Source organism: Lethenteron reissneri, chromosome 16, assembly GCF_015708825.2.
Source record: "Lethenteron reissneri isolate LAM-NWPU_2019-01 chromosome 16, ASM1570882v1, whole genome shotgun sequence".
Lineage (NCBI taxonomy): Eukaryota > Metazoa > Chordata > Hyperoartia > Petromyzontiformes > Petromyzontidae > Lethenteron > Lethenteron reissneri.
In genome coordinates, this window is record NC_083794.1 from 12,349,957 (window position 1) to 12,366,499 (window position 16,543).

At 41.7% G+C, this 16,543-nt stretch overlaps 1 protein-coding gene across 3 annotated transcripts in view; it reads right to left on the reverse strand.

Annotated features, from left to right (window-relative positions):
- LOC133342998 (protein diaphanous homolog 1-like) overlaps window positions 1-16,543 on the reverse strand; it is a 233,676-nt gene that overhangs the window by 84,668 nt on the left and 132,465 nt on the right. For all 3 annotated transcript variants that reach the window (XM_061552421.1, XM_061552420.1, XM_061552419.1), the window contains 10 exons: window positions 16,317-16,468; window positions 12,680-12,788; window positions 11,609-11,719; window positions 10,766-10,884; window positions 10,483-10,599; window positions 8,657-8,775; window positions 7,708-7,772; window positions 5,952-6,152; window positions 4,395-5,057; window positions 2,143-2,260 (listed from right to left, as the gene is read on the reverse strand). In XM_061552421.1, the coding sequence (XP_061408405.1) occupies window positions 2,143-2,260; window positions 4,395-5,057; window positions 5,952-6,152; window positions 7,708-7,772; window positions 8,657-8,775; window positions 10,483-10,599; window positions 10,766-10,884; window positions 11,609-11,719; window positions 12,680-12,788; window positions 16,317-16,468 (1,774 nt within the window). The remainder of the gene's footprint in view (window positions 1-2,142; window positions 2,261-4,394; window positions 5,058-5,951; window positions 6,153-7,707; window positions 7,773-8,656; window positions 8,776-10,482; window positions 10,600-10,765; window positions 10,885-11,608; window positions 11,720-12,679; window positions 12,789-16,316; window positions 16,469-16,543) is intronic.

Consider the following 16,543-nt stretch of genomic DNA (forward strand, 5'->3'; position numbering starts at 1 on the left):
CTGCTGCACCACATTGATCACTGTAAAATGCTGTTAAAAACTTCAGTACGGCCCGACAGAATAACCTTTTCCCAGAAAAGCGTCTTCCGATATCCCCTAGACCTCCCCAACCACTTCTCCCCCCCCCAACACCAAGCCAACTCTTTCTGTGCTCCCCCCACCACTGCCCAAACAGCAACACTCAGGGCCCGGCCCGGCACAGTCCCTGGTGGTTTGTTGTAACCCGTGCTAATTAAATCAATTCTCCGGCAAGTCGATTCCGCCGCCAGCCTTAGCGCCGGCCTTGCGCTCCAGCACTCCTCCTTTGGCTTGGAAATGCATCATTACAGTGCGATGAACGGCAAGTGCAGCGCAGGACAACGCATGATCATCCGCTGCCGCAACTCCCCAATGGTTTAGGAATGTGGGGCTGTGTACGCATTGGGAAACATGTTACGAAGCTGCACAAGAGAAATACAACGAATGCATTGAGATGTAGGACTAATGCAAGCAACAAATGAGCTGGAATGCAAGGGTTATCTGAATAGCAAGGATGATAACAAAAAGGGCAGAGCTTTTTCTTGATACATTCCTACACATCAATAAGGATATTATGATAATTATTTGAGATTATTCATAGAAGTGGGATCTACAACGGAACAAACCTGATCGAATGACGAGTCGCCTACAATTAAAACCGCTCTTATTTGTAACCCTATTATCAGTGGGAAATCGTCTGTGGACACTCCGAATTTCCGTGGGTTGATTAGTCATATCGTAAATTTTTTTACGGACAAGGGTTTATCCAGAGGAGATCACAGCAAAGCCTAAATTCAACCTGCTACCTGGAATTGGACATGGAAAAGATGATAAACAATGAAGACCATCACAATATTCATCACATTGTTGTTGCTACTGCTGCTGCTGCAGCAGCATATATCATGTGCACATACTCTGAATTAGTGCTACACAAATTCTATTATATTGGTCTTCTCTATGGATTTGTGGCAATGCTTTAAACATATTTCGTTTGACTATACAGTTTTTTCCAAAGCTTGATATTATTGTCACCTTGGTGAAATTCAGCAGCGGTAATATTTAAATGGAAAGCAACGGGACACGTTAAAATTTGATTTGGAATGGATGACACGCAATAATGAATACACCAAAAGAAGCAAACCTTTGCTTGTGAATGTAAAGATAGATGTATTTATTTATTTATTTTACCAAAAAAACCATGGACAGATGTAATTTACACCAGACTTGCTCTTTACAAAAGGGCCAGAATAAACTGCGACTTGTGCCTTGTATCCTATTCAGGGCAAGGAAGGGGATGCCATTAAACTGGCACAATTACAGCCGCTAATTCAATACGCCCACTCCATCTTACCCACTCGCTCACCCAAAGATCTATTAAAGTACCATAAATGTGGCTGCTAACGCAATAAATGTGTGTTCTTGAGGTTCACACTGGCAGCGACAGATATACCTGCTTTTACAACGTGCTCAATCTGTCACTCTTATGCATTTTGCCTTCCCAGCAGATAGACTCACTACCAACAGAAGAGCATGCCAATGCAATATACCGATGGCATCCATTATGTCAATTTTAAACAGACAGACACCGGACTGCAGATATCTATGCATGCAACAATAGTCAATATTGCCCTTCCAAATTGATTAGCATCAGAAGACAATTGCAAAATCAGCCTGCTTTGTATTAATCACTGTTAAAGGCCTGCGCATGAATCGGAAGTAGTGTGGTCAATACACAAAAGAAAAAGGTTGCCAATATCGTAAATGTCTTTAGACAATTATCGATTTCCTATTATGTTACTTTATGTGTCTTGGTACAGCAGTGATTTATAAATAAAAGAGAGTTTGCTACAAATTTTGATTAATATGCATTAAAATATACAGTACAGAGCGGTGAGAGAAATCAGGATTCTCCCCAACAAATATCAGGTAACGTCAATGTATAACACACTGGAATGCAACGCTACATGCGTTTGAAGCAACGCAGTAAGAGGTCCCCAGTTAAATAAAAGACATCATCACTGACCATTCAATAAAAACAAATCCATTGGGAAGATTTTGATTTGTTTGCAATGCCGTGCAGCGTGGAATTAAATGCCCTGGATGTGCATTAGCGTGTGACCCCACCTTTGGCGGCTTGTGCTGCAAAAGTTTGGGCCAGCTTTGAAAGGACATCTGGGTTTTCAAAACGTTCCTCCTTGGCCTTTGTCCAGAAGCTGTTTTCCTTGAACTCCTCCGGCCTGATCTGGAAGAAAGTACACAACTTTAAATTATCCTATCCAGCTTTTTTTGTAGCATACTGATACGTGCTAAAAAGACAAAACAATCCTTGAAAAGGAAGGACATTTATTTAAAAAAAAAACATGTATCTCTATCCTTGAACATTACGAATGTGTTTAAACGTGGTCATTGCAACGCCATTTCAAAAGGTTGGTCATCATCATCAATCATCCTCAGCATTCATGACCCGTGAAGTCCTCCCCACATAATAGCCAACCAACCCTCGCAGTATTGCAATGCCATAAGCCATCTTCTGCACAAAACCTAATCTTATTGCTCCATCTAGAGTTGCATCGCTCTCTCGAGTGTTCCCTCCCTCGGCTGACATTTCATCACCAGTGTCGTCCATTGGCCAACATCCATTCTAGTGATGTCGTAGCCAAGCCCACTTTCTTAACAGTAAATGTGTCTATAACTTGCATTTATTATGATCTACACATTTAGCTAATTGTGTAATCAGTGTAATTGCCAGCATGTATTTACATGGTAATTTGTGCACATCTCTAAGATTTTTGTTCCATTTTCTTTACCAATGCCCATGTTTCCTCACTGCATCACACACTTTCAGTAGCGCTTCTGCAGGCATTCTAGAACGATTTTCCATCTGATATTAGGAAGCCACTGTAGCTATGCACTTTTAAACCTAGATTGAAAACTCTTTTTTTTAAGAACTGAATTTTTCGTGTTTAGTTTGTTGTCCTTCGCCCACACCTACAATCAACAAAGTTGGTAACGTACGATACAAAATAATTTCAAAATACACACATTTCTGATCCATATGCGTAACAGGTACTATGAAATGATTTCAAACTGTTGTCCCTGAGGCACACTAGTACGTTGCTTTTCATTATTAAATTAAATTTTCCAAAAGCACACCAACTGCTCACATTCCCCTCTATATTCCATCAGATGTCAGTTTCAGCTTCCTGAAGAAGGAAGACCAGTCAGCAGAAACGATGAAATATTCCCGACCTCTTGGTGAGAATATTTTATTATTATTATCAACCTGTTATCTTCATTATTCAATCATTCTGACCCAGCCTTCCTTCATGAACTGCCCTAGATAAACAAAGTTCAGTTGTATCCCTCTGACAATTATTTTCTTTTGATCAGCAAACCTCTTGTACAGGATTTTAAATTTCAATTTAAAGCTTTCGTGACTGCAGGGATTCATATTCTTGGTTCTTTCGGTAAAGTCACGTAGAAGGGAAATAATAAAATAATAACAATTTCACTATAAAATTATCACGTTTCGATTGCAACACAAGCAATCATCATCGGGACTTCATTTTAAGCACAAATTTTCAGCCTTCTAGGGAGGTTCTTCCATCATCTCCAGTAGCTCATTTGCTTTGGTTATGACTGTTATAAGCAAGTTCAATTATGTTCATGCCTTCATTTCTACAATTATATATTAAGATATTTCAAAGGTCAGTGTGACAAGACTGAGTGAGAACTCCTCTCCGAGTCGAACTCATCTTCTTACATGCAATTTGTTACTTTCTGCATGCAGCCTCAGCGTGGTTGTCCCATCATTGTAATTTTTTTTTGTTAATTTATATACGTGTGTTTATAAATATTGCACAAACATTGATTTAGACGACAAAAGGCATTTGAATCAGTGAGAACTCATAGTCACCAAAGCTCTTACAGAGACATTTATAGAGTGGTCAGAATGTATCAATTCAATGTACAACATAAATCAGCTATGTATATTCCGATTAAATATAAGCTAATGTAAAAAAAGCCTTAAAACTGTGTTGCTGTATGAATCCTACTGAACATGAGCTTCGGACAATGCATTTCGGTCACGCAAAACTGTTTGCTTTAAAGTTACCCTAGAGGTTGAATGATATACAATTAATTGAGGATTTAAATATTTATTGCAAAATCAAGTGCACCAATTAATCACCTTGTGGAGAACACCACATGCGATCTAGCGAAGTTCATACAGGACACACCTGCGGCCGGTTGCATTAAACACATGAACTGAAGAAATCTCAATTAATTACCGCTGATTTAAAGAGGAGCCTTGGGTAATTTTGTACCTCCAGTTGTTTCATTCGGGTGACCCCGCTGATCCTCAATTTGCACCTTACCTTGGCCCAGTTGGCACGCTTCGTGGAGATTTCAGGCTTGTACTCCTTCTTGGGCTGCAGGCCAAAGGGCAGGCCCGGACGCTGTGCGGCCAAGGTGAAAAGACCAGGCGGCGGAGGAGGGCCTCCCATCCCTGGTGGCGGTGGCGGTGGAGGGGGTCCCATGCCAGGAAGTGGGGGAGGAGGTGGTGGCCCCCCCATCCCAGGTAGTGGAGGCGGTGGAGGAATTCCACCCATCCCAGGTAGAGGAGGCGGTGGAGGAATTCCACCCATGCCAGGTAGCGGAGGTGGAGGAGGAATTCCACCCATGCCAGGTAGCGGAGGTGGAGGAGGAATTCCACCCATCCCAGGTAGCGGAGGTGGAGGAGGAATTCCACCCATCCCAGGTAGAGGAGGTGGAGGAGGAATTCCACCCATCCCAGGTAGAGGAGGTGGAGGAGGAATTCCACCCATGCCAGGTAAGGGAGGTGCAGGAGGAATTCCACCCATGCCAGGTAAGGGAGGTGCTGGAGGAATTCCACCCATGCCAGGTAGTGGAGGCGGTGGAGGAATTCCACCCATGCCAGGTAGGGGTGGTGCAGGAGGAATTACAACCATCCCAGGCAGAGGTGGTGCAGGAGGTGGGGCTGGGGCTCCTCCCGTTGAGTCTGGTGCAGCTGGCTTGATCTTCAATGAAAAGGAACACAAAATCATCGTGGCTATATATATGCTGTAAATATGACCGAAAATGTTACAAATATTCAGGAGTAGCTTCTAAACTCAAGGATGATAATGTATTTGCTGTGATAAATAAGTAGTACATAAATTCTATAAAACAAAGCATACGAATGCAACTCGATGACAAGATAAAATTAAACATTCACTGCAACGAGATCATTCATTCGTATGCACCACCACCGACGGCATGATACTTAATTTTGTAAACAGTTATAACAGTTGAAATGCAATGTATTTTTTACATTTTTACTTGTGACCCTTAGCGAAAGTGATAAGCACCATGCTTACAAAAAAACTCCAATTGACAGCTGGTCCCTCCAGATCACATGGTTGGATATAGCACGATGGTCACAACCATAATTATATGTTCTTAAAATGTATATAAAAATGTAAACTCTCCCAGCCATGGTGGCAAAACAATTACCATTGTTTTCATCATCGACACAATAAATATAACATGCCTCCAATGTAGTACATCTGGAAGTGCCCTGAGGCAGGAAATCCCCAATGGCAGCTGTCCCTGAACGTAGAACAAGCCTGCAAGCAGGAATTACAGTTGCCCATCTGGAGGCGATGTTTGTATGCCGGCTTCCCACTTCGCGAGCAATTGATCAAATTTGGCAAATTCGGAACGCGATGCCGGCACGCATCGGCCTGCTCTGAAGCGATAATCCACGTGGGATCTTTAACGTCCACTGTCAAAGCAAATCGACGCGTCATATTTAAGGTCAATACAATTGGCGGCATTAACCAGGGTTGGCCGCTGGCCTCGAACCTCTGGACTGTGTCACCGCACGACAAGAGGCGAGTTAGCACAATAGAGATTGAGAATGGCAGAGGCACCTCGTCCCTGGCTCGGGCAAACTCCTCCTGCAGTCTTAGCTTCTCTTGGACTTGGAGCTGCAGTTCTTGAGCAATGCGTGTTTTCTCTTCTTCCAGTTGAGTGGCTCGTGCCTCAGCCTCGTACCTCCGAGTTTCCGCCTCACCCTCGCGCCGCTTCAACTCGGCCATGGCTTCCTGTCGCACTGTCATCTCTGCCTCCAGCTGTGGGATTGTGTTGGGAAGGACTTGGTTAGAGGAATAAACTGCTCCGGATAAAAAAAATTCATCATCAAGAATGCCGCGTATAGGCCCAAAGGCTCAAAATGCCAAGCGGTCAGCAAAAAAAGTCGGAGAAAAAAAAGAGCTAATAGGTTATACGAACTTTCGAAAACAGACAATGGGAGGGAATTCCAAAGCCGAGTCATGCGAGGAAAGAAGCAGTGAGAGAAGTGCTGTGACCTGCAGTGTGGTGGTTGAACAGTGTGGATGAGACGGAATGGAAAGTCAAGGAGAGGGAGACTTCAACATGGGTGAAATGCTCGTTGCGACTCAATGGCGATGTTCATATATCGGCAAGGGCAGCAAGAATTTAATGATATCACAATGAAACATTAACTTTTTATAATAACTTACATTAAACAAAGTTGATAATTGGTTCTTTACCCTTCTATCTGGCAACAAAACTGACACCTTTTTGCAAGGAGTCATGTTTGCATAGACCGCAATACCTGCAGTCATAATACAAACAAAAGAACATAACTCTGATAATGTGCACTGTCCTTGAAGTTGATTGGTCCACACCCGAGACAGCTTTCCTTCGAGCCTAGTCTCATATGGGTTGGACCAGATGACGCCAAAAGGCGCACAACTCAAGGACAATGCACCATCAGAGTATGAGAGCTCGGGGCAAGCATCTACACTATGGGGACCTCATTTGCCAGTAAAAATATGATAATTGGTTCTTTACCCTTCTATCTGGCAACAAAACTGACACCTTTTTGCAAGGAGTCATGTTTGCATAGACCGCAATACCTGCAGTCATAATACAAACAAAAGAACATAACTCTGATAATGTGCACTGTCCTTGAAGTTGATTGGTCCACACCCGAGACAGCTTTCCTTCGAGCCTAGTCTCATATGGGTTGGACCAGATGACGCCAAAAGGCGCACAACTCAAGGACAATGCACCATCAGAGTATGAGAGCTCGGGACAAGCATCTACACTATGCAAAAAGGTGTCAGTTTTGTTGCCAGATAGAAGGGTAAAGAACCAATTATCATATTTTTACTGGCAAATGAGGTCCCCATAGTGGAGATTAAACAAAGTTATTCAGTGAAATTAAATTAATGCCTGTTATCGATGTTTTACATCAAACCGAGACAGGGAGACAATACCTTTTAATACCTTTTAATTAGCTTTAATTCCTAAAATAACTAAAAAACAATGAGATAAATCTATCTGTTTAACAGCGCTGGTTTAAACTACCGCTGGGCTGCATTTTACCCATGAGAATTACTTTTTATTTTATTTCCATGTCATTAAACTGTTACATTATTAAATGTAATCTACATGGCCATTATTCTTACTAGATCTAAAAGAAAGGAATGGTGCAGTGGAAATAAATTTCACTTGAAAAATCCCAAAGGAAAATTTCCCCGTGAACAAATTACACTTTGTGTTATCATTCCACCCCACCAGCCCATTTTGAAAATCCATTCAATTTAATCATTAATATCTAGTGAATTCTGTATTCACTGCCTGCACAAGATGACTAACCTTTTTCTCCAGTTCGCTGGCTCTTAACTCGTATTGTTCGACCTTCTGCTGATTCACCATATTTTCTGAAAACACAAAAAAATTGGAAGTTGAAACAAAAAAACAACAAACCAGGCAACAATTATTGGCAAAGTGCAGTCAATAAAATTTGTGTCAATTTCTGAAAATCTCCACAGAATGTGTTTTTTTCTAATAATAGTGGTCTATCAGGCATAACGCATCACGGTCACCAGTTTAGTGTGACTATTTGTGCGTGAGAATTCATAAAATGTTCTTTGTACACAAGAATGGAATTCAATGCTTGCCCTAAATTGCGTCAGCTCACCAATGATGCATGCAAATTTCATTTTCCAGTGGAAAATATGAAGGAAATTTAGTGCATGACCAATATTCGTCACTTAATAAGGATATTACAATTTGGCAAATTGGTACTAATCACGTACATATTTTTTCTCTTTCAATTTTAATCATAATCTAAATATGCAGGGAAAATGTGTGTATTAAATAGTTTTAGTCCATTCAGTAAGAAGACGACCTAAAAAATTCAGATATTTGCTCGGAAAAAGAAAAAAGGATAAAATTATCAGAAATTAGTATTTTTGGTATCCGCTTCATACTGATAGTGCAAGGATATTACAAAGGTACGACGCTTCACAGACAAGCACGGTCAATCAATAGGGTACAATGTTGCTCGATGTGTTTTACCTACTTAGTAATCTGCGAGTAATTTGATAAAATTTTGACTTTGACAACAGCACACGCGGCCAACTCTTTTTCTAATAACTTCATGGGGATCTTTCACATTCGCTGCGAAGCAGTCCGTGCGAAGCTCGTTAACAATATGAACATTCATTTTGGAACAAAAACACACATTTTCTGTAGAAATAGTTGAGTCAAATTAACTTTTATCTGCCCGGGTTGTGAAAGTGATTATTATATGGCCAAGTACCTATTAAATTATCAACGTCCAGGTGGAAGCGACTTGTGGAACGGAAGTCAGGGTCCACACCCCCACGGTGCAGCACCACTTGTGAGATGCATTCCTCGATGAGACGGAAATATTGAGGCCTTTGCAGAACAAAAGCACACACAAAAAACACAAATATCCCCCAGAATAGACTTAGCAGACTGTTGGGGCAAGTGCTGTTAGCAAGTAGCACCTATGAAGGCCAGCACAACACACATACAGCACAGGTGGGGGGGGGGGGGATAGGTGGCCATCACCACGCCCGGCACACATAAACGAGCATACACACACAAACACAAATGTTAAGCATAAACAATATGTAATGTAGAAGGCTAAACACAAAGATTCTCACATTTCTAGATGGTATCTGACTACTACTGCCTAGGTATCGGAGGTTGTCCTGGCAGCTTTTTTTTTGCATCTGTATTGATAAAGCTGAATTCTTAAGTCAGTTAATTTAGGTGAATCAATTTAGTTCTTGATGAAGCTCCACTCACATGGAGAGACACATCGGACATCATACTGAACAACAACGTGGCGCAACATACTTTTTGTTTTTTTATTTAATCTAGTTGTTTTCATTTTAATTGATTAAGTTTTTTTACCCACGTGACTTGACCGAAAAAAACTCAAAGTATGGATCCTTGCAGTCACGAAAACTTCAAATCTAGAACGTGGCACAATCCAAGCAAACATCGGAAATCTGCGGCATCGAAGTGTTCAATTATTTGCCACCTTCTATTATTTGCCACCTTCTAAGTCGTGTAGTAAAAACCAGTGCAACCCAATAACTCGAGGAGCGCAGGTGATTAAAATTCAAACTACAAAGGTCGTAATGTTTTCCTTCCTAGGAGTCTTGTACGGCAGTGCCATGAGAACGCCGACTACAATCCTTTGCATGCGCAAGCCCTTCGTACAACGTGGACAAACATTTCCCTAGCCGATGCTCAAAGCACCCAAGTAAAAAAAAAAGCCTCATTTATAATGCATTTCTCGATTACCCTGTAAATCTAAATCTGCTGGCAGCAGCAGTGAGAGCCTGTCAACTTGCCGGCGCGTCTCTTTCCCAAAGCCCGTCCATTCCCCTGGTCTGTTTGCCGGGCCCCAGGGCTACAATAAAAATCCAGAATGACGGCACAGCGCTGGCTTGGACAAGCACCGCTGAGCGCTGCTCATCACATAGCTAGCAGCCGGTGTTAATGACCGGGATAAGCCTCACGATTAGGTACAGCATGCAGGAATTTATGGAAAATAAGCCTGGCACCAAAATTCTTCCACAAAGCTTCAATTTGTTTACTTTAATTAAATGGCCATGGAAATAAAATAAGGAAGCAGATCAGTGGTACCCAAAAGGATTTCGTCATGCTCGCTGCACCATTGCATCTGTGATAAACAGATGCTGGCATTTGGCCATCTTTTAACCCTTGTTTTACCAGATCGCGAGCCCCAAAGGACAATCCCCTCTTCATGTCTCTAGGATAAAGGGCATGTGCAGTCAGGCAGCAAGAAATCATCTGCCAAGTCGAACTGTTTATATTTATCAATTTAGTAGAGTTTACACATTGGTCTTACACCTTTGTGGCGATTCCTTAATTAACTTACGAGCCACAGTATGCTGTAGCTGCAGAATATTTTCAGCTGTTCCTGCAGATTAATAAAAGGTAGCGCTGCCAGTGTGAAAAGAAATGCCACATTGGCAGGTAAGGGTGCTGATGGTGACATTGGCATTGGGCCAAGAGAACAAAAACAAGGCACATGAAAATATAAAGAGGGCAGCAGCAGAGTATGGGTACGTAAGTGGACGGCACCTGACAAGGAAGTCGTTGCGAATGAGCAGCAAGTGCTGCATTATGGACAGGAAAGGCTGCTCAGCTTGGGTATCCTTCACCGTGTTGGACAGGAAGGCGTACACATCGTTGATGTCAGTGCAGACAAAGGTTAAAGAAAACAAATCTAATTATGCATTTCACATGCACCTCACAACTGCAGCAAAATAATCAGATTCTGTGCAAAAAAACAACATATTTGCGCGTAAACATTTGGCAGCAAATCAACGGTTCAAAAAGCAACATAATGGTTATTGAAGGATATTCCAACTCTCCACGGATATCTTGCAGACGCTGAGCGAAGTCCTGGAAGTCGCCCTCTCGGCCCTCGTCAAACACGCGGAGCTGCACCTCCAGCTGCTCGTTTTGGATTTCCCTCAGGTGCTGTCGCAGGGCAAGTGCACAGCAGACATGATACACGCGTGCCCCAGCTTGCACGCATCTACATTGCTTATATGTCACCCAATAATTGTTTAACACATTTTACAACTGTCACGCTAAATATCATTATCTGTCAATGTCATTCTGTTTGAGGATTTTTATATTTTTTTATATGTATGTAAATCGAAGGCAAAGACAACACTGATTTCTACTCAATTAAGCAATGAAGGCAGTCTACATCATCTATTGAGAGCACCGAGCCAAAGGTCGAAATTCCTCCTTCTTATGGCATGGGCGAGTCTATCCATAGGACAACCACTCTTGACTGTCTTGCAAAGTGGTACTAATTTTATTAACCACGAAAGGATGATGAGTCAATCCCCAAAACAGTATTTGAACTTGTAACCTTCTCGTTCCGAGCCGATCGCTCTTTCGCTGATCCACCTCGACCGATGGAATTAGGCATTTACGAAAGCCTGCGGAGTCTTAACATTGTAGTACATTAGTATTATTTATTATTGAGAGGTAATATTTAAAAACACGTTAAATTGATCGTCATTACATTATCTCCATTTAAAGTATTGAACATACATTTATTAAACTTGAGTCATAAGCTAAACAGTACCGACACAAAGTATGAAAAATAAATGAGCGTTAACATTTTACAGTAGTTTCCAACAATCAAAATCATCACAAATTGCTCAAGCAGATGTCAGTGCATGGGTACCGTAAGCGCCTTGCCTAGGCCATTGCGCATGAACTCGTTACGGAGATGAATCCTGAATTCTAGATCCTCCGGGGTCTCCACCAGAGCGTTTATGAGAATCAAGCAAGCAATCTGCACACACACACACAAACACAGGTGACAACAGGCGTTCGTTTTATCAGGGCGGCCAATGGAGGCTTATGCGTAATCCGGGAGAATAAGGCGATTCCTTTAGAAGAAGGAGTACCCACACTTGACCCCAACGCATGTGACCTGCCAATCAACTAACTGTGGTGTAACCCATTTAAACTGCTGGATGGACGTAAGTGAGGGTTTATTTTAAGAACTTTGGCCATTGCTTCAATGAGCATTGTTCTTAAAACCACGAACTCTGAATTGCAAATCCAGTCCGCTAAACCATTCACGCCTAACAGCTTGAAACAATGAGGGAAAAAAGGGTCTAATTAATCAAATGATTAGTTGAAATTTTGGTTAGGTTAAATAATTAAGAACACTGTGGCCCCTCCAGAACAGTTGTGCACTCCTGCCTTGGGGTTTTTTTGGTACAGGGTTCATGTGAGCAAAGGGAATGGAAGCAATAGTCAAAGAAGCCCATTTTGCAACAATTATATTATCACCGAAAGACCCAACGGGACAGCTCAAGTAGTCTATTGCACACTGGATAGCACTAATATCTGGCACTTGAAGTCATGAGCTGATTTTTCCACACATTAGTCCCTCCCAACATGGATTATGGAGTGGCAGCACAACCGACGCGTCATGTACATTTACTCAGTGGAACCCCTTTCATTTGTAGACATGATATTAGCGGGCCAACATTGATATTAAAACGAGAGCAGCTACTCCTGAGAGGAATTAAGCAAGTTTAGAGAACAATCGGTGAATTTCAATTCGTAACAAATCAGGGGTGATCTTCGGTGAGCGGGATGTTAAATATGCAATTTTACTGCAATTAAAGTACAAAAATTACTCAGTAGGCTCCTAACCATGTGTCCTCTCCCCATTTATACAAAATTACGTGCAATTACTTGTCTACACAATCATAAAAAAGCATATTTTCTCCCAACACACCTTAAGTGGCAGACTCTGCTTTACATCCAGGCCTTCAACGATGGGTTGGAATCGCTCCTGCTCACAGATCTCCGCGCATTCCGCAAGCGCATCCAGCACTCGGCTGGAGCTGACAAGCGGCAGCACACACACATAACCAGACACACACAGATATAAAAAAAACACACACATACATAATCTAGCCCGTTGCAGTGTGCACGTTTTGGCCCGAGGGCCAGGCAGTGTCTTCCTTTATGATAAAGTTTCTTCTTGTAATGCTCGGTGCACATTCGCCCAAATCCGTGTTTAATTTGCAAGTGTAGACATCCAAGGAAGTATGCTTTTGCAAATGGTTCTGTAAAGTGTTAGGGTTCAAAATAAATGGCACTACTAAGCTGTATAACTACTTGGATTCTTTAATTTGTTTGACTAATAGCACACTTAAATCTGCTGCTGCCGTGAGTGTGAAGAGGGTGGTTGTAGGGTGGGTAGACAGAGCCTAGGGAGCTCTACGTATCGTGGTGTTAGGAGGAAAACCTCTCCTTTTCTCAACCGTAAAGTAACAATGTGGTTTACGGCATCCTTAAGCAAGCATTAATTTGGAGAGGATGCCAAGCTTCTACATCAAAACGAATTGTTCTCACACATTCCTGCTTATTACTACACTTGCTTTCAATCGAATTCAAGTACAGGCGGAAAACTGAATTGAACAGGAGAACAGACTTAACACATTTACAATGATTTTGAAAATCGTATTTTCCTAGAAACTGAATATTTGTGTTCGGTTATTTTTGAGGCGGTGACATCGCCCAGTGCATTTGCCACTTGTTGCAAAGGTTCATGGTTCAAATTCCAACGGCCGCCCTGGTTAAAGGCAGTCACTGCATCGCACGCTTTCAGATGCACTTCTGTGGCCGTCTGGAATGCTCTTCCTTCCAATATTAGGAACCCACTAGAGCTATGCACTTTATTTATTTTATCTTTAGAACTGCTTTTCGTGTTTAGTTTGCCATCCTTCCCCCACATCTCCGATTTGCACGGTTGGCTAAGTATGGTGTGAAAGAAGTTCAAAATGCGCACATACAATCCTGTAGCTGTATTTACCCTAAAAATATGCAGTCTGCTTCACATTGCTCGTGAAAGAGCCTGTTATGTCATTCACAAGAGGGGGCAATTGTCTGCCGGCATCATGGACCAATTTACCAAATTCGAAAAATTACCACAAATTACTCAGTTGGAACTATGCTTATAAGTCGTGTACCCACCCCTCTCCACCCCCACTGAACACTTGGCAGGACACTCGTGAAAAGGAGTCGTGAGAGTGAATAATACAGACATTTTATTTACTATTCATTACCTAAGCTGGCCAATTCATGTGTCTTGTTTCAACATGCAATCTCAGCGGATACCTTTAATGTTATTGCCAAAGAAAATACAAAAACGGTTGTATAATGAATGTAAAATTAACTTTACTTAACAGTGTACATTAATTGACAGGAAATCAATCGTATCACAACTCCGGAAAATTGATGAGCCGCTGAGACCACACACTAAGGTTCAAACAAGTGAAAGTTCAGTTTGGAAAACTCGTGAAAATTAATTTGGGCACCTAGGGCACGTCCTAAAGATAAATACAAGTTAAAACTTTGATCACAGCAGGAGTCCCTTCGCGTCTTTGCGAACCTGTGAATTTTTTGGAAAAACATAAGCATATTTTCCACGTCTTGTCTCTTCCGATACCTTCAACATTCGGCTAAGACTTGCCTGTGAAAGTGTTTTGCCCTCCAAGAAAATGTTTCCTTTGAAAGAAACGAGATAAATCTCAAGCTGGGTATATATGGGTTTTTTTTTTCTCATTTGATCAATTTCTATGCAATTGGGCAGAGCCAGAATTTAATATGTACATTTCAAAGGCCTTGAAAGATATGGCAAATTATTAATATGATGGTGAAGCAGCTTTTTTACTTGTAATTCAGATATAAACTATTTGTCCACTTTCTTGATAAAGGATAAAGGCTCATAAATCACCACGGTGTCATGCGTATTCAGATTGATTTTCATTTTCAATACACGCCGGAATGTCCATGGTACATTCAACATCGTCCATCAAATCATTTCTTATACAAATGTTTTTTTTTGTTATTATAATCACCTTAAAATTTTAAACACGTTTCATTATCATTACACTTCATCTTCTTGGTTCTTTCGGTAAAGTCATGTAGAAGGGAAATAATAAAATAATAAAAATAAAACATTAAATAATTCTCACGACGTTTCGCCCACAGCGCAAGCAGCCGTCCTCAGTTGAAGAACAGGTCTGTCGGAAAGACAGCGTCTGAATGACAGGTCTGTTCTTCACCTGAGAGCGGCCGCTTGCATTGTGGCCGAAACGTCGTGAGAATTATTTTATTATGTTTTATTATTATTATTTTATTATTATAATATTTCCCTTCTACGTGACGTTACCGAAATAACCAAGAAGATGAATCCCTGCAGTCACGAAAGCTTTAAATCGAAATCATTACACTTATTTACACAGGAAAGCCTCCCTTAGTCTCAAGATATGTTTTCAGGAAAGTCCTGCCAAGTTGTAATTGCTCCGCACATTCTGATCGAGAAATTTACGGGCAATTTTCAAATGCGGAAAAAATGTGGACCATTACGCAGCGCCACAGTGGCGAGATGTTAAATACCTCACCTAGTATGCAGAAGGTCGTGCATTTGATCCCGACTTTGGAGTGTACATGTTCTACCCGTGGGCCCTCTACCCGTGGTCCTTCAGCTTTTCCCTCAATTATTTATAAACAAGCGTTTAGTTTTGGCTGCTATAAATTTGCACATGGTAAGCCAATTAGTTGAGCTATCATTTATGGCCAGGCTGCTTCTGAAATAGAGTTATATAGCTCAGTGGGCCTTACCTGGTAAAATAAAAAATAGTTGCATTTTTTATTTAGTTCATACGATGGCCTACTCCATCGAATGACATCACGTGTTGTTTAAAGCCCCACTGTGAAGCAGATGGCGCATGTTTTTACGGTTCATACACACGCAGTATTAATCATGGCAGCCATTATCAGAATCTGTATCTAGACTGGAGGAATCCGATAAGTTACGAAACTCTTTTTCACAGATGTTCAGCCACTGGATTTGAATAGTGAACTTCTGTAACAAGCAACATGGCCTCGCATTAGCAAGGCCATGACTCCGTCCCATTTGTGTTACTCAGAAAAATGTGTATTTTTTACTTTGAGGTTTTATTCATTTGTGAAATTGCCCATTTGTTTGGGAAACCTTTATATTTGTTTAAAACGAGAATGCATATTTAAAATGTGGGAAACCGGGAAAAAGCCAGATGAAAATACATTTCAAAATATACCAGCGTCGGCAGTTAAAGCCTCCCTAATGGAGTGCTTGCTAAAATATAGGACAATGAAACTGAAAACTGGTGTGCTATTGCACTTCTTCCATCTATCATACAGCATGTAGTAAAATATATCTTTGGTGCAGTGTCACTTTCCAATAAAGTACAACCAGCCTGTAAAAACCTAGTCACGTGTAATCAAAACCAATGTGCGAGTGTGTGCGAACATGGTATACAGCCAACAGACGGTATGCACCATTCGACCGACAATGGCCCATCACAAGATGAGCAACTTACGGCTTCGCGCCATCAAAATGGTCCTCGTCAAGTATAGAGAGCGCAGACAGCAAGCGCACGGCCTCCACCATCATAGACGGGTGCCGGGGCTCAACGGCACGCGCCAACAAGAGCACGCCGTTGTGGGTGGCCAGCATGGCGCGCAGGCCCACCTGTGCACAGCAAGCGATGAGGATCGCACGTGTGATGCGACTCAGGATGCAAACAGCACGGGGCGATTGCTGCAC